This window comes from Penicilliopsis zonata (genome assembly GCF_001890105.1).
Source record: "Penicilliopsis zonata CBS 506.65 unplaced genomic scaffold ASPZOscaffold_2, whole genome shotgun sequence".
Lineage (NCBI taxonomy): Eukaryota > Fungi > Ascomycota > Eurotiomycetes > Eurotiales > Aspergillaceae > Penicilliopsis > Penicilliopsis zonata.
In genome coordinates, this window is record NW_019208912.1 from 1,537,074 (window position 1) to 1,553,539 (window position 16,466).

At 52.7% G+C, this 16,466-nt stretch overlaps 8 protein-coding genes across 8 annotated transcripts; 5 read left to right on the top strand and 3 right to left on the bottom strand.

The window, feature by feature from the left end:
• Positions 1 to 663: 663 nt before the first annotated feature.
• On the bottom strand, positions 664 to 1,912 carry ASPZODRAFT_128749 (hypothetical protein). The gene has a single exon (XM_022722103.1). The coding sequence runs from the start codon at positions 1,595 to 1,597 to the stop codon at positions 773 to 775; it is 825 nt and encodes a 274-aa protein (XP_022584638.1). The 5' UTR covers positions 1,598 to 1,912; the 3' UTR covers positions 664 to 772.
• Positions 1,913 to 2,323: 411 nt separating this feature from the next.
• On the top strand, positions 2,324 to 4,409 carry ASPZODRAFT_1113825 (hypothetical protein). Its single transcript, XM_022721016.1, has one exon. It carries the CDS (start codon positions 2,668 to 2,670, stop codon positions 4,255 to 4,257), a length of 1,590 nt encoding a protein of 529 aa, XP_022584639.1. The 5' UTR covers positions 2,324 to 2,667; the 3' UTR covers positions 4,258 to 4,409.
• Positions 4,410 to 4,453: 44 nt separating this feature from the next.
• ASPZODRAFT_1114005 (hypothetical protein) lies at positions 4,454 to 5,613 on the bottom strand. The gene is made up of 2 exons (XM_022721017.1): positions 5,375 to 5,613; positions 4,454 to 5,125 (listed from the first exon to the last, which is right to left on the bottom strand). The coding sequence occupies exons 1-2, from the start codon at positions 5,435 to 5,437 to the stop codon at positions 4,571 to 4,573; spliced, it is 618 nt and encodes a 205-aa protein (XP_022584640.1). The 5' UTR covers positions 5,438 to 5,613; the 3' UTR covers positions 4,454 to 4,570.
• Positions 5,614 to 6,363: 750 nt separating this feature from the next.
• Positions 6,364 to 8,459, top strand: ASPZODRAFT_59289 (hypothetical protein; the record flags this gene model as incomplete). Its single annotated transcript, XM_022728835.1, has 3 exons — positions 6,364 to 7,307; positions 7,373 to 7,818; positions 7,888 to 8,459. The coding sequence occupies 3 exons, from the start codon at positions 6,364 to 6,366 to the stop codon at positions 8,457 to 8,459; spliced, it is 1,962 nt and encodes a 653-aa protein (XP_022584641.1).
• Positions 8,460 to 8,812: 353 nt separating this feature from the next.
• Positions 8,813 to 10,702, bottom strand: ASPZODRAFT_110243 (hypothetical protein). The gene is made up of 10 exons (XM_022720990.1): positions 10,551 to 10,702; positions 10,378 to 10,496; positions 10,136 to 10,313; positions 9,912 to 10,080; positions 9,728 to 9,850; positions 9,648 to 9,673; positions 9,405 to 9,590; positions 9,142 to 9,334; positions 8,971 to 9,061; positions 8,813 to 8,902 (listed from the first exon to the last, which is right to left on the bottom strand). The coding sequence occupies exons 1-10, from the start codon at positions 10,655 to 10,657 to the stop codon at positions 8,817 to 8,819; spliced, it is 1,278 nt and encodes a 425-aa protein (XP_022584642.1). The 5' UTR covers positions 10,658 to 10,702; the 3' UTR covers positions 8,813 to 8,816.
• A 516-nt stretch (positions 10,703 to 11,218) lies between these two features.
• ASPZODRAFT_58612 (hypothetical protein) lies at positions 11,219 to 12,766 on the top strand (the record flags this gene model as incomplete). The annotated part of the gene is made up of 1 exon (XM_022728784.1): positions 11,219 to 12,766. One exon carries the CDS (start codon positions 11,219 to 11,221, stop codon positions 12,764 to 12,766), a length of 1,548 nt encoding a protein of 515 aa, XP_022584643.1.
• Positions 12,767 to 12,953: 187 nt separating this feature from the next.
• ASPZODRAFT_57772 (hypothetical protein) lies at positions 12,954 to 14,099 on the top strand (the record flags this gene model as incomplete). The annotated part of the gene is made up of 2 exons (XM_022728709.1): positions 12,954 to 13,112; positions 13,140 to 14,099. 2 exons carry the CDS (start codon positions 12,954 to 12,956, stop codon positions 14,097 to 14,099), a joined length of 1,119 nt encoding a protein of 372 aa, XP_022584644.1.
• A 185-nt stretch (positions 14,100 to 14,284) lies between these two features.
• ASPZODRAFT_149535 (hypothetical protein) lies at positions 14,285 to 15,394 on the top strand (the record flags this gene model as incomplete). The annotated part of the gene is made up of 2 exons (XM_022725496.1): positions 14,285 to 15,265; positions 15,320 to 15,394. The coding sequence occupies 2 exons, from the start codon at positions 14,285 to 14,287 to the stop codon at positions 15,392 to 15,394; spliced, it is 1,056 nt and encodes a 351-aa protein (XP_022584645.1).
• Between the last annotated feature and the right edge of the window lie 1,072 nt (positions 15,395 to 16,466).

Below are 16,466 nucleotides of genomic sequence, written 5' to 3' on the forward strand. Positions count from 1 at the left end.
CCAGAGTGATCTTCGCAGGCCGTTGGGATAACTCCCATACCCACCATAGAGATCCGGACGCTTTTCCATCCCCACACAGCTTGTGAGCATCACTCCTCGAGTGCTGACGGACACGGCGGCGTGGACGAGGACGATCCTTCGGACTGACTGACTATATTGATCTTCTACTGCTCGATCTGGTCAATCTCCACCCCATCTCAGCCAGGGGCGGATCTCATCCGACTGGGGATTGTGTGCACTGTTGCTCCAATGGTGTCCACAAGGGTAAGGGGTACTTTTAAGCCAGGGTCCCGCTCGTAATACTTAGAGATCGGTCAGATCAGCTCAGATCACCAGTTTCTATGTAGTGTCTTGTTATCCCACATATATGTTGGTACTTGTTTGTGCCAGATCAGCCCCATCGTCAATGTAATGATGTAGCTGTCTTTGCAGGGCAACGAGGTCATGTCTTGCCGTTTAAAACGACCGACATTGTCACTGACTCGGCATTATCTGAAAGAATTGTAACACGCTTACCGGAATACTCATGTTACTGGCTTGGTAATCTGCAGACTTGGCTCTTTAGCGCCTATCAAATGCTATTCAAGCTCAAAACTGGAATATTCTTGTTCTGGTCTAGACACGGCGGTTGCTTGATTCCATCGTATCTCCACATAAAAAAGGCAGAGGAGGTACATATTTAGAGATGAAATGATTGAGGCTTTCCTACAAGCGTTGCTTTCACCGGTGCCCTGTGTTACAGATGGCTAGAGCGACTTTGAAGTGCCTGTTCTCACTCCGTTCGCCAGTACCGGTCGATAATGGCCTGCGGTAGTGCCGGCTTGCAATCAGGATAAGAGTGAATATTGAAACTGCGGGGTTTGGCCTTCTCCGAAACCAAGACGCAAGACTTGTTGTCGGAGGTGTTTGTAATTTGCCACAATTCTTTCAACAGCCCTACCAGCTTGCGCAGGTTGTCCTGGTGCGTGATTTCCCATGTCGAAAGCTCGGAATCATGCTCGAGCTCTTGGATTCGAATGAAGGTACCTTTCCTGTGCTTGCCGTGGACGGAACGGTGCGTGCGACTGAACCAAAGCTGTGGCATGAGACGAGTAAGGCTTTTACACCGGATGCCGCGAGTTTTCACCTCCATGATGGAGTCGTGCGGGATCGAGTGTCCTCGACAGACTACCTCTGTTGATCCAGGCGCCGCCAACGCTGGGGAAGATGAATGATTCACAGGAGGAACGTAGTCAGGTCCGTCTGCGGTAGTATCATCTGGAGAAGAGTACGCGTCGACCTCGAATCGAACCGCGCATTTCAGACCACCGAGTGGATACGCAATGAGCCGATAGTGGGAGTCTGAATCCAGCAAATGGGACTTCTGTTTCGAGAATTCCTTCTCGAACGAGTGACCAAAACTGACGTCAGCACGCGACTCGCACACCACCGACGCATTTCTCCTGTCCCGGCGAGATAAGAACAGAGTCCCATTCACGAGATGCAGGTCGATCCGAAAAGAACCCACGACTGGCCCAGCGATGGCATGGAACAGATTTCTCAAACTATGTCTATTCGTGACGATGTCGATTTTGTGAAAATCAACGTCCGGATTCATCACCGAGAGGGCTTGGAAGGCAGGCTCGAACGCATATTCTGCTGCAAAGGCATTCTGGTCAATATATACCAGGCCGGAATCGCGTGGCAGAGAAACAGGGATCTCTTGCGGGTGCCATCTGCGAGGCGCACCTAGTCCGTCTCAGCCATGGATTTTCTTCTTCTTCTTCTTCTTCTTCTTCTTTTGTCAGCCAGAGAAAAGGGAGCTCCCGTCTCACCAGGAACATAGATAGACGGAGACGGCGTATTGCGCCAACTGTACGAACAAAGGAGATCGTATGGAGTATTCCCGGTGACCGGCTCGTCCACGGCTCGAAGCTCCGATACCTGAATGGTCTTCACGACATCCCCAGCGCCGGCAGTCAGCCAAGCATTAGAGTGCCTTCTTCGCGATCCTGTCGCCTTCCCGCCACGGCCAGCAGCTTTCACGGTCGTCTCGAGCGGCGGATCCACCTCGCATGGCTCCTCGACGATTATTCCCCAGTTGTAGCTTCGTTTCAGCTGGCCAGCAGCGTAGTGCACATTGACCCTCGCAGCTCGCAGGGATAGCAACGGCCTGTAGAGCATCGCAGGCCTTATTCCATGGCGACTGAGCCTTCCTGATTCTTGACGGTTGCTTCGACACGGACGCGGACGCGTGATCCATTATTGGTAAATCTACGCTATGCTGTTTTTGGCCACCAACGAAATCATGTTAGTAAGCAAAATACTACAGAGCATGCAATAGTGAGGCATTTGCTATGATAAGGAGAAAAGAACGCTACTTTTATTCAAAAACAGACTATCAAATGAATCCATGGTAGTCCTCGGCAAAATGTGCTTGCATGACGTGAGAATAGTCGTCTCGGAGGGCTGCCTTCAATTTCGGGGCCGAGAAAATGGTTGGCCTCCGATCTGTACAGGAGATTTGAGAGAGACAGAAATATAAGGCGAGGAGATCGTCAAGATGGCTACTGGGACGGCTCGTCGTCATTACCATCGATTCATCGAAGCCTCAGCTGGTCAATTGGGTCGAACTTTCACCTGCTTACAAGTTCCATACTACAGCCAGCTTGACTGCCATTTACCAGTATGTATAAGCCGCCAGAAGAAACAGGTGTGATTGTGGTGGGCGGGAGTCTGGTAGGGCTCTCTGCTGCAGTGTTTCTGTCCTTCTACAGAGTCCCTTTCGTGGTGCTTGAACGTCATTCTGGCAGCTCTCTCCACCCTCGTGCTATCGGATTCACCGCGCGAACAATGGAGCTCTTCCGCCAATGTGGGTTTGACGATAAGTTCCCGGAGGTTTCGAAGTCATTTACACTGAGGAGGGTGCGGGTCGAAAGCCTGGCGGGGAAGTGGTTTGAAGAGATCAACTGGACGGAACGAGATTCTCCCAAGGAAGCCCCGACGACAGCCCCTCCCAAGATCGAATATTCCCCGAGACAAGGTGCCGGGATAGCGCAGGACACAATGGAGGAAATCCTGCGACAGCAGGCGACAGCGTGTGGTGCTGATCTTCGATACAAGCACAAAGTGACCAGGGTCGCCCAGGACACCGACGGGGTTACTGTCACCGTCGCCAAGGATGACGGGGCCGAGTATCTCCTGCGAGGCTCCTATATGCTTGCCGCCGATGGCAGTCGCAGCAGTATCCGCGAGGGCCTAGGCATCAAACGCAGTGGACGTGGTTCAATTCAGGTGGCTCGAAGTGTGCTGTTCCGGGCATCGCTGGACGAGTACCTCCAGAAAGGCGTGTCTCAGTTCAATATCGACCAGTCTGATCTGAAAGCGTTTCTCACCACCTATAGTGACGGCCGCTGGGTACTCATCTTCATCGATGACATTGAGCGAAATGAGGACGAACTCAAAGCCGCTATCCACCAGGCTGTCGGTCGGATGGATATCGACATCGAATTGATCACCACGGGCCGCTGGGAGATGACCGCCCTGGTGGCCAACCAGTTCCAGGCTGACCGCATCTTCCTTGCCGGAGATGCTGCTCACGCTCTGCCTCCGAACCGTGGAGGCTACGGCGCCAACACCGGCATTGCAGACGTCCACAATCTGGCCTGGAAGCTCAAGGCAGTCCTCTCTGGCCAGTCGAAACCGGAACTCCTCGAGACTTATGACGACGAGCGACGGCCTGTTGCGTTGCTGCGTCACGACCAGATCTTTGTCCGGTCAGATTACAAAGCCCATCTGGTTTCCCCGAGTGGAGAGACAGACGTTATCGATGATGACGCGATGGAGTTTGGCCAGCTGTATCGATCCCAGTCCATCCTGGGTGCCGGCAAAGACCTCCCCAAGGCTCGGCGCCCGGATGAGTGGGCAGGGCAGCCAGGTAGCCGGGCGCCTCATTTCTGGGTTCGACAACAGGGCAAGACGATCTCGACCTTGGATCTGTTCGAGGACAAATGGTCACTTCTCTTCCAGAACGAAGAATGGAAGCATGCCGCCCTGCAGCTGAATGCAAGCTTCCCGATTACAATCCGGCAGGTACAAATGGGTATCGACGTCGGACTGTCGGAGTCGGATACCTTCACGAAAGCGTTCGGTATTTCTTCATCTGGGGCCTCGCTGGTTCGTCCTGACGGTTACATTGCCTGGCGGTCTGTGGATCTTCCTTCAACGCCAGGAGATGTTTTGAGGGACGCATTGGCACATGCTGCATTTTTAGTCTAGGCACTTGATAATATCCTTTTGTTGGCATAAAAATTCACTCGTTACGTCAAATTTTTCTAATAATCAACTATTGAAATAACATAACTTGACCCAAGACGTTAGTAGTGATAGTATGTAAATAGCAGTGTCTCTGGCTTTAGGGGGGGGCTTCAGTGTGACATGCATTTCTCGGTGAAACCTCAGCTGCAGATGGCTGATCACTGACTACCCAAAACGCGGGGTCGATAGAACTGAATCAAGGATCGACATCAAAAGGAAGGGAAAATGTTTTGAGAGACTAAATCCCTCTCTCATCGGTTTGATCATGAGATTATCACTCTGCAGCATGGGTGGAAGCGTCTCGTCGATCCCGGTCTCGAGGCTCCACGCAGTCGGCGCCAGCCAAAACATCTCCTTCTACCCGGGCGACAATTTTTTTCGTCCGAACTGGCTGGACAAAAGCATACAAGAAGCTATCTCCCAGCAGCGGACTCTGCGTGTCGCAGTCATGACCCGATGTGCGGAGTACTCCGTAGTACGGAGTAACTAGTTGGTGTGGAATTCCTCGCAACTCTTCAGTGGGTCTACTCCGTAGGAGCAAGGGTTCGTGGCTGTAGCGGATGACATGCCCACTTCCAATACTGGCTTCACGAATGGCTGCTGCCTGAGTGGGGGGATGCAAGTCGGAGAGTTGTTCGATCTCGAGCCTCGAGCAAGGAGCATCGGGCAAGAAACCGCTGGATCTTCTTCCGCAGCGTGTCAAGGAAATTCGACGCTTTCCCTTCTTCCCCCCACTCCTAAGGCGAATCTTGATAACGATTCTTTTCCGTAAATCTGACCCTGACGGAGTACGGGCTTTGCGGGCGAGGTCCTTGGTGGAGTCGCTGGCCTGCCAGACAATGTCGCCATTTTTTAGTATTGTTTAGGTAGAGCCCTGCTTTACTAGCGGTTACTAGTCAGTTACTTATCATACTGGGTTCATGGTGGATGCGTGGGAAGGGGGCATGAGGCAATACTCGCCTCTCGATATCCAGACAATCAATTTCTTCTAAAGAAGAGTGAATTACTTGGTGAACAGAAAGACAGCAAGATAGTTGAAGCGGTGTGGAAACTGGATAGTCGGAGTCACCTGACTCACTGGACCGCCGTCCTGCGATGGACTCTCAGGTTCGACGTCTCTTCTTCTGCGTTCATCCTCCATCGCTTTACACAGCAAGGGATGCCTTGTCCAAACAATATGGAGTCATACGGGTTGGGAATCAAACCACTGCTGTCCTTTCCCAGTGAGTGTCTGAAATTTGACGCCCAGGAAGGTTGTTTGACCTGGCTTCGATGGCCAAGAGTACGAAACTGACTGCCGAGCCAGCCTCGTGAAATGAGTGCATACCCAAAAAGATCAAAGATGTGCTTATGAGGTTCACAGTAAAAAAGCTAGACCCTTCTTCGCTTATTTTTTTCGGCATCGCCGGCATATGATGTCGAATCTCTTGTCACAAGGGTAATGTCTGGCTGACGCCAAGGAGAAAATGGCAGTTCAGCCTCATACTGCAGTACTCAACCTTGCAAAGCTTCCGCCACACCTAGTCTGCCTCGCCGTCTGCCTGACAGTGCTATGGAATAGCTGTGCCAAACTAAGTTTAACTCATGCAATGATTACTGTCTTGTTGTATCACTGCAGGAATGATACGAGAACACGAGGATGCCAAGGCTGCCAAGTCACCCCCTCGATAGGTCCTCCAAGATCCTACTGGCGAGGGGAAACAGGGAAAAAATAGCGATTCGGTGCTATGGCTTCGAGCTTCCAATTAGCGCTACGTTAAGGGTCCACGCCAACCTTAATAGGTTCATCTTAAGCGACCTTGTATTGCCAAGCAACTTTTCAGGGTCCAGCCGAGAGAGTGGGTGGTATCTTCCTTGAACCAGCGATTTAGAATCGAGTGAGGCGCCACGACGTGGGAATACGATGATTGTCCTCATTGCCCTGCCATACCGCGTACCTATGGAGTACTCTGTATGTAGTAAGCGACTACCTAGCTGGATATTAATACTTAAGGCCACCGTGAAGCAATCAAAAACCATGGATCCACCTCCGTGGTGTCCCTGTTGACCATATCATTATTTTCCTCCATGAGCCAAATAAACACCTACAGCGGCCTTTGGATCAATTGGTCACACGGCCTATTCCGCGGCGCGACGTTAACGTTGCCGCAGGAGTATGCCGGCCTGCTAACCAGTTTCCTGGCTATCTTTGTCTCCTTTTCCGGTGGCATGTTTTGGCGCATTCTGAGCTATGCAATCCATCAGTGCAACACCACTTCGCACAACAAACAACGCGATGCACTCCATCTCTCGAGACAGGTTCTTTTGCGAAATAGCGGGACGAGCAGCGGGGGAGCGGCATGGTCGATGACAGTCCTGGGCTTTAGCATGCACAACCGCGCATCACATGCCATCCTTCGCATGATACCGCTGGTCTTGCTGGCATTGCTCACGATGGCTGTTTTCGGCGTCTCGGGCGTCTTCACCTCATACATTACCAAGATGCCGGGTAATTCGACTCTCATCCGCGGCCCTCACTGCGGCGGATTTTCACTTACAAGCGCCAGTTCAACCAGCATTTTCGCCTTGTCTAATGTAGAAGGGAAAGCACTGGCCGACACTTACCAAGCGGCAACATATGCCAGTCAATGCTATCAGAACGAGTCTTCTCTGAACTGTGGCACGTACGTGCAGCCAAACTTACCATTCACTACTGAGCAGAATGTATCCTGCCCTTTTAGATCGGACCTATGCAATCCTACTAATCAGTCGGCAATCGCGATGGACACGGGGTACTTGGATTCTCAAACACATTTTGGTATCAACGCGGCGCCGTGGAACCGCATCAAATTCCGACGACGTGCGACCTGTGTCCCTGTCTATGGCGGAGATTTTGCCACGATGTACAATAATTCCGATGGCACTCATACCGTGGATATTTGGGCGGGAACCACTCACACCGGACTTGCCGACAATCTAACCTTTACGTATAGCTCTGCGACGGTGGAAGGAGGCATAGGCTACCAGCTATCGTAAGTTGAGCCCGCATCATAGACCTATCGGTAAGCCTGCCAGGACTGACTTTATATTAAAAAAGAGCTGTGTATGCATTGTACGACCCGCTAGGTACTTTCGAGGCTACACAATGGAACCCCATTTCTGCGCTCAATACCACCGATTCAGATATCACGCTGATGATGTTGGCTCAAAATGACATGGGCTACGAAAACCCGTGCTACGACCCCTGGATAACCGCCACCTTAAAACTGGCCAACATCTCCGAGTCAATCTGGGAAGCAAATGACTGGGTGAGTCTCCTCGGATGCATCGACCAGTATCAGATATGCAACCCGACAATGACAGGGGATAGCGGATGTTCAAAGCTTGGGGGCTTAGAGTCCGTGGCAGTAGACTTGACCCTTCGGGCGCCAGAGCTAGGGTTCAATGACCTTCAAGTCGCGACAATCAGCCGCTTCTTGACTACACAGTCATACAGGGGCATGTACTATAACGTGCAGGGCAGAGGAGCAAACGCCTTGAATGGTAGGTCATCAATTTCCCGTTCAAAATTCCTTTTGAAAAAGGTGCTCTCTGACGTCTGAACCAATGAAGCCCAACAAAAAGCCTGGGCCAATCTACTGTACTACCTCCCCCCGGATCAATGGGAGATTGAAGTGACACGCTGGTTCGCAACCTCCCTTGCCCTCGAACAAGCTTGGTCGGTCGAATGGGCGACCTCGCCGACGAATTTCGACTACTCTCCCTCCGCCACCGTCGATGTTGGCTGGGAATACTCCCCCCCCACGAACGCCGTACAGAGGAAATTGTGTCGAAATCAACTCATCCGCAGCTCAGACACGCATATCAGTCTGTCTATTCTCGGCATGGCAGTCATTCTCATCGTCGGGGGTATCATCATTATCATCGGGTTCTCGATCGACACAGTGGTGGGATGGTTCCAGCGTGGGCATTCCCGATACAGGAGAGAGCAGTGGTTGGCAGAGGAGACGCTGGAGCTGCACGGCGTAGCATATAGAGTAGCTGGCTTCCCCCTTGATGCTGGAGGCGAGTTTCCACCGTCTTCAACGCTGGGGTCTGCTGCTCCAGGTGTCGTGGAAGAGGAATATGAGACCAAGGCGAATGGCTATGTTCCAGTCACCCAGGCAGCGGGTCTCAGAGAGTAACATGATGAAATATTATGAACTGCACTAACTAGTTAATGACTCAGAATAATATATATACCCGGGGGACTTTAATAACCATCAACCTGTCGAGATGAGGCCACCTGATTAGCAGAGATATATCATACAAGGAATCCTTATATTTCTATCGCTCACTCATAAGACCTGTGTGTTCAAGAAGTGAGCTTTTTTCATGTAGACTAATAGCTACCTAATTCCATTTAACTAGTTGCTATACCCAAGACCACTTCTACTATACTTTCATATTTATTCAAGTCCCGCTTGTACCCGAAAGACCTTTTGTTTTATTTTGGCACTATGATATACTGAGTTTTTAACGATGCTGCCTATATATACTATTTATGCAGTGGCATACTCCTTCAAGTATACGGCCAGCTTCTGCACACCAGATTCTGGAATCGCATTGTAGTTGGACGCCCGGATACCTATTGTTTGATAAGTTATAAGTAATGAGGCAGGAAAGAAAAAAAAAGTTGAGTCTGGGAGATCATACCTCCGACGCTTCTGTGTCCCTTTAGGCCGGTAAGACCCCGTTCGACGGCGCCCTTCAAAAACGCCTTTTCGGCCTCGTCGACGTTGCCACCCTACATTGTTGTGGTTAGAGAGAGACTGATTCTTGTGGAAATGCTCAGGTGATGGTATAGTTAAGAAAACAGGCCCTCACCTTTGTGACGCGGAAGCAGATGTTCATCCGCGAGCGCACGCTTTTGTCAGCGACAACGCGGTAGACGTCGGGGTACGCATCCAGCACTGCATAGAGGCTGGCTGCCTTTCTCTCAGCGGCGGCTTGTTGTCCGTCCACCTTATCGGGGAAAGTAGCCAGTAGCTTCTTCAGGACCTGGCCGGCGACGTAGACGCTGGGACCCAGTTAGATACGATGCATGGAGGGATTGTATCCCATTAGCAAGGCAGGGGAGGGAAGCTTACTCGAAGATGCTGAGGGTGTTGTAAAGGCTGTTATTCTTGGCTATGGTCGCATAGTCGAGGATGACTGGCGCAATGGGGAGTCCAAGCTTGCGTAGCAGCGAGGGAGCAGCGGGAGAGATTGTGGGAGGCAGCAGGCTCTTCTTGATGATGGTCACTGTAATTCCAGTGACGCCCAGATTCTTTTGCCTAGATGATGTGAGCGGCAGGGACATTCCCAAAAAAAACCCTCCGGCTGAAACTTACGCTCCGAAGAAGATGATCGAGTAGTTCTAGCAAGGGATCATGTTAGTCACGACTACGACCACGGCGGATCGGGAATATACCTCAACGGGGATGCGTCTCGAGAGAATCGTGGAAGAGAAATCTCCAACAACAATCGGACCATCCTCTGAACCAGTGGGCTCCAAAGCCTTGGGGAACCGGGGGAATTCGACTCCGTCGACCGTCTTGAGACTTGGTTAGTGTTCGTTTCTGTGAAAAGCCTACACATAAAACAGCGTAGCTCACCTCATTCTCGCACATGTAGACCAGCGCCGCCTTCTGGCTGAGTTTCCATGTCGACTCCTCAGGGATCTTGCCGAACTTGCCCTCGTTGGCGGTGCGCGCATCAAGAGCGACATTCACATACTCCGGTCCCAGTAACCGGGCCGCTTCCTGGCTGGCCTTGAGCGACCATCTAGAAAAAGCCGTCAACACATGCCCAATTGACAGGTGAGAGTCCTATGACCCACGATCCAGTCACCAGATAGTCCAGTCGTAGCTCCGTCTGCACCTGCTTCTGCAGCTCCTTGACGAGCTCCTCCTCGCTGACGTTCTCGCCGCGTTCGCGCACCAGCTGTTTCCGACGCTTCTCCACCCACACGGCCACAAGATTATAGATTGTCGCGCTGAATTCACCCGATCCTCCGCCTGGAGTCATCGTCAGCGCCCCGATATCGGAAAGACACCCAAGTCGAAGAAAAAAAGAACTCACCTTGCATAATCAGAATCTCGTAGGTATCCGGGATATCGAGGAACTCGGCCAGATCGGCCTTCATGGAATTGAGGATGTTCGTCGCCAGCTCGCTGCGATGACTGTGCTCTGCCACGCCCCTGCGCAGCGTTAGAATCGACTCCCCCGCAATCGAGCGCGGAGCAGCAACTCACAAGCCAGTTTCCTCGTAGTTCAGCAGAGCGCCAGCAGCCGTGGCGAGCACATCGGACGGCAGGTACGCCGGACCGGCGCCAAAGTAGGTGATATCCTCTCTCTTCATCCTGTCGAATGGGTGTGCGATGGGAAAGAATTCTTGTCGTGTTGTGCCCGCCAAAAAAACGATCGCTGTCGATGACTCCGAAAGCGATAGAGGGGTGGTCATGTGACTTATGACTCAGGTGTGGATGGTCTTTTTTGATTGGCTGATATCATACCGTACTGATGGTACGGGATTACCTGGTCGTTTGGTAAGGTGATGGTGGTATAATTGGTATTACCGTAGGTCATTTGTTACCCCGAAGGAATCCTGGATGCTTACAGTGTACGAAGATACTCTCTTCTTCGCTTTATATTGTCCTCTCTTTGCCATTTGGACAAGAAATGATCAAAAGTAGTTTCAATGCTATATGAGATTTATGATCGTCCGCAAAAATTCCAAATTGAAACCCCGTCATGCGCCACAGAAACCACCCACTCTGCAGCTCTTTGTTGTTTTTGGACCTGTCTTTCCCCCCCTGAATCCCCTAAAAAACTACCACGACAGACGGCGATGGGAATACAGTCCCAGGGATTTCCTACCTGATATCCATCGAATATATTGTTTGCTGATCAAAGATTCAACATGTACACCACGCCAGACGAGTTCAAGGCTCGTTACGCGACGCTGCAGGCGACGTTTGCGTCCGGCAAGACCAAGTCGGTGGAATGGCGCAAATGGCAGCTGAAACAGTTCTGGTGGATGATGGAGGATGGCGAGGAGGCCCTCGTGGCAGCCATGAAGGGGGATCTGCATCGTCACCCGTACGAGTCGATTACGGTCGAGATCCGCGCTGTCAAGGCCACCGTGCTTGAGATGCTGGACCACGTCGAGGAGTGGGCCAAGGGCGAAGTACCAGCGGCACCGGGTCTGCTCTTCAGGCTGATGGGCAAAACGTGGATCCGCAGCGAACCCTACGGTGTGGTGATGGTTATTGCCGCGTGGAACTTCGCGCTGGCATCGCTGATACTTCCCGCGCTGGCTGCGGTGGCGGCGGGAAACTGCGTGGTGCTCAAGCCGGCGGAAGGGACTGCGCGGACGCAGAACGTACTGGCCGAGCTGGCGAACAAGTATCTAGACAGCGAGGCGATCTGTGCGGTGACGGGGGGCCCCCAGGAGACGGCGGCCATGCTCGAGTATAAATTCAACCATATCTGCTTCACGGGCGGTAGTCGGGTGGGCCGACTGGTCGCGATGGCGGCGGCCAAGCATCTCACGCCGACGATTCTCGAGCTCGGAGGCCAGGCGCCCGCGATAGTGACGCGCAGTGCCGACATTGAACTCGCGGCGAAGCGGCTGGCTAATACGAAGCTCGCAAACGGCGGACAGGTCTGTTTATGTGTGAACCATGTGTTTGTCCATCCGGACATCCATGATCAATTTGTGCAGCGCACGGTCTACTGGCTGCAGCAGTTTCTGCGCGAGGGAACCGATCAGATGGCCCGCATCGTGAACGAGCACCATTTCGACCGGGTCACCGGTCTGCTCGGCAAGACAGAAGGGACCGTCGTCTATGGCGGCGACAGCGATCGAACCACCCGCTTCGTCCATCCAGCAGTGGTGACCGAGGTCTCGGTTTTGGACAGCCTGATGTCAGAAGAGCTGTTCGCGCCCATTCTACCTGTTATCAAGGCGGACGTGGATGCCGCGCTGGCGACCATCACTTCGATGCCGCACCCGCTGGCGCTCTACATCTTCTCTCGCGACCGGCAGGAGATCGATCGGATCCTGGACGCGACAAACTCCGGCGGCGTGACCGTCAACGATGCCATGTTGCACAGCGCGGTACCATCCGTCCCCTTTGGCGGCGTCGGCGAGTCCGGCCACGGGGCCTACGGGGGCAAATGGGGGTTCGACGCCTTCAGCCACCAGCGGACAGTGCTGTTCATGGGCGGGTCGTGGGTGGACAAAGTGTTAAGCATGCGATACCCACCATTCAACATGGCAAATCTGAAGTATCTGGCCTTGTCCAAGCCAAAGTTCCGGCGCGGGGAGGCGATGGCAGAGCAGCGGAGAAAACAGCGAGGGTTTCCTATCGGGCCGCTTATAACCCTCATCTTGGGAGGATACCTCATGCGAGACTACTTGGGGATTTCCACATTGATCAATCGAATAGTGGAACGGTATCCGTAGGATCAGAGATCTTCATTGATATTGCTTCTTTCCTACTGTTTCCCCTCATGCGGAGAATCACCGACGGTGTTCTCTCCGAGTCACATAAACCGCCCACGTCAGAATCAGATTTACTTGGAAATTGAATTGGAAATTGAATATATTTCAGTTGCTTCTATCGTCTCCTTCAATCATAATATACGAGACAATGGGTAAGCCGACGGTCTTGCATTTGGGCGACCCGATCAAATACAACCATGAGGTATACGACGGCGCATTCGCCTCACGGTTCGACATTATCCGCAACGATGCCCTTGACCGGGCGTCATTTATCGAGGCCTTGAAGAGCAAAAGGAACAGTCAGCCGGTGCTCATTTTGGCTGCGATATGAAAGCTAATATTACCCAGGTATGGCGACTTCTCCGCCATCTTCCGCCCACACTTCCAAACCGGCGGCGAGATGGGCCAGTGGGACGAGGAGTTGATCGCTCTGCTGCCGGCGTCAGTACGGATCTTCGCCTCGGCGGGCGCAGGCTTCAACTGGGCCGACGTGGACGCTCTAGGCCGGCGAGGCATCTGGTACGCGAACGGGGCGGGGGCGTCTGACGAGGCCGTCTCCGACACAACGCTGTACATGATCCTGTCTGTGTTTCGGAACTTCACCCGCTCCCAGCTGGCGGCCCGGACGGCGGATCCCGCCGTCTTCACGGCGACGCATAAGGTCCTGGCGACGATTTCGCGGAACCCACGCGGTCATATCCTGGGGCTCGTCGGGCTGGGAAACATCAGTAAGAGAGTAGCCGTCAAGGCAGCCGCCCTGGGGATGAGCGTGCGGTACTACGATGTCGTCCGGGCGGAGGAGGCAGAAGAGGCACGATTGGGAGTCACTTTCGAAGCTAGCCTAGAGGACCTGCTGCGTGTGGCGGATTGCGTGTCGGTGCACACGCCGCTCAACGCGCACACGCGCCACCTGATCAACGCGACGACGCTGGCGCAGATGAAGGACGGGGCGCGCCTGATCAACACGTCTCGCGGGGAGGTCGTCGACGAGGAGGCCTTGGTCGCCGCCCTGCGCAGCGGCAGACTCGCCGCTGCAGGGCTGGACGTACACTACCATGAGCCGCAGGTGAACCCGGTGCTGGTCACGATGGAGAATGTGACGCTGACGACGCACGTCGGTGGCGGAGTGCTGGAGACGCGGGTCAATTTCGAGCTGAATGCGATGCGCAACATCCTGGCTGTCGTGGGCGAGGATGGGGGGGAACTCGGTGAGCCGTTGACGCCAGTCAATGCGAAGGTAGTAAGGGAGCATAGAGCTCTCATTGATAACTATATATCACCGTCTACGGAGTAGATGTATATAGTATAGTGAAGCGACAGTACCTGCCATCTCCTTGGACATATTATCTACACTACTACCATTAAGCAACTATTAACTGACCAGTTGACTACTACTACTACTACTAATTACCCCGCATGGCCTGACGCTGTCTCCCCCTCATTCCACCACAAACAAGACCTCGTTCCAACACAATTTCAATGACCAAAACAATCTGCATCATCGGCGCAACAGGCAACCAAGGGGGCTCCGTAGCCCGACGGTTCGCCAACGACCGATCATACCGAGTTCGCGGACTGACGCGCGACCCCTCGTCCCCCGCCGCGAGGGAGCTGACAGCACGAGGCGTGGAAATGGTATACGCCGACCTGAACCAGACAGAGACATTGATCTCTGCCTTCCAGGGGGCGAGCGTGATCTTCTCAGTAACGAACTACTGGGAGCCCTTCTTCCGGCCCGACGAACGGGCCACCGCAGCAGAAAAGGGGATCTCGTGTCGTCGCCACGCGTACGACGTCGAGGTCCAGCAGGGGAAGAACATCGCGGACGCGGCGGCGGCTGTGTGTGATGGACTGGCGGAGAATGGGTTCCTCGTCTCGACGCTCAGCAATGGCACGCTCTGCAGTTTGGGCGTCATGGACGAGCTGTACCATTTCGACGGCAAGGCGGACGTGTTTCCTTCCTACGTGCTGGACAGGTATCCGGCCCTCGCGAGGAAGATGTCCTGTGTGCAGACTGGCTTCTTTACTTCCAGTTACAGATTGCTCCCGGAGTTGTATTTTAAAGGGGTAATACTTTCGGTTCTATATCTATGTCTTTCTGCTAATACAATGCAGACAGCGAATGGCGTGGAAATGACCTTCCCTACTGCCCCTGATGCAGCGGTCCCCCATCTCGCCGTGCAGAAAGACATGGGCAACTTTATTTACGCGGTGGCCCAGATGCCTCCCGGGAAGAGCTACATGGCGGCAGGAACTACCTGTAGCTGGGCCGAGTACATCCGGCGGTGGAGCAGAACGACGGGGATCCCAGCGTCATATCGGCAGATCAGTCTCGAGGAAACTATTGAACGGGTTGCGGATAAAGAGTTTGCAAGGGAGGTCGGGGATATGTTTCTCTACTCGACGGATCCGGGGTACGATGGGGGGATGGACTTGCTCACGTCGGAGGATATAGAAAGGGTAGGCATTCCCTCACTACTACAGTATATGTCAACTGATCTGATACAGTGATAGGCCGGCGTCTCATGCCCGATGACAACCCTGGACGAATTTATCGAAAGCGAAGACTGGTCAAGCGTGATGGGTTAAACGGCATGTTTCCCTCCGTACAGGGAGCGAGGGTATACAAATGCAAGGACGGGTCGCTGAACTCCTTGCGCACCATGGTGAAGAGCACTTTGGCTTGGTCGACGCTGTAATTGAGCACGGAGATGTATAGGGACCCGTTCAAAGGCTTTGCATAAGCAATGGACATATAAGAATGCATAGAGATGGATTTATAAAATAGATGTATGATGATAAATCCTTGACTTCTCCTGGACGTCCATAAACCCAGCCTCATCCATCCCTTGGAAGGAACAGAGCAGGAAGATATGGTGGTGTAGCTCGAGTCGGTCCTGTTCCTTGCTTCGTTGGGTAGCAGGAGGGGTAGACTGTATAGAGTAATAAGAGTATATTATAGATAGATGTAAGAAAAGAATCAATAATGAGGCGCAAGGATGTAGTGTACTTGGGTTGAATTATTTGATACAAGTCATGGAATCGGCATATTCATCTCATGGTCTATGACGAGCCGGTGCATGGCAGCCCAGGTCTGGGCAATTTGCTGCTCCTAGTTTTCCTATCAGCCAGGCTTTATATGGGGTCATATGAAGAGAAGCAGACTGATGACTGATCCCACTTCCCAAAGGAAAAGGGAAGCACATGGGCGAGTCTTGTCTGAGCTGCTCGAACTCCCTCCTGGCGTTCTGAGAGATAATCAATGCCAGCAACCACACATTTATATCCATCACGGTGTAAACAGAGCTTCTCCAAGCGCCCTTGCTCATCACTATTAGAAAATGGGGAGGCTGTAGAGATGATATGCTAGGGAGTACATGACTGTGTCCTCAGCTTAGGCAATAACAGTATAATAGCCTGTTGCCCTTCACACTGAAGGTGTTTAATAAATGCTTGAAGAATGGCTGGTGTATAATCGTCTGCATTGAAAGGCGTGTAGGCCGTGATTCTTTGATGAGCCTCGCGTTCTTGCTGCAGCATAGGGAATTCCAGCTCCTGTCTAGAGAGCCAGGTGAGTACATTGTCTTCTGGCGATAGATTGTTCATGACAATATGAGGAGATGACTGCAAATTCTGAAGAACTTAGTGCAGGCAGAATAAA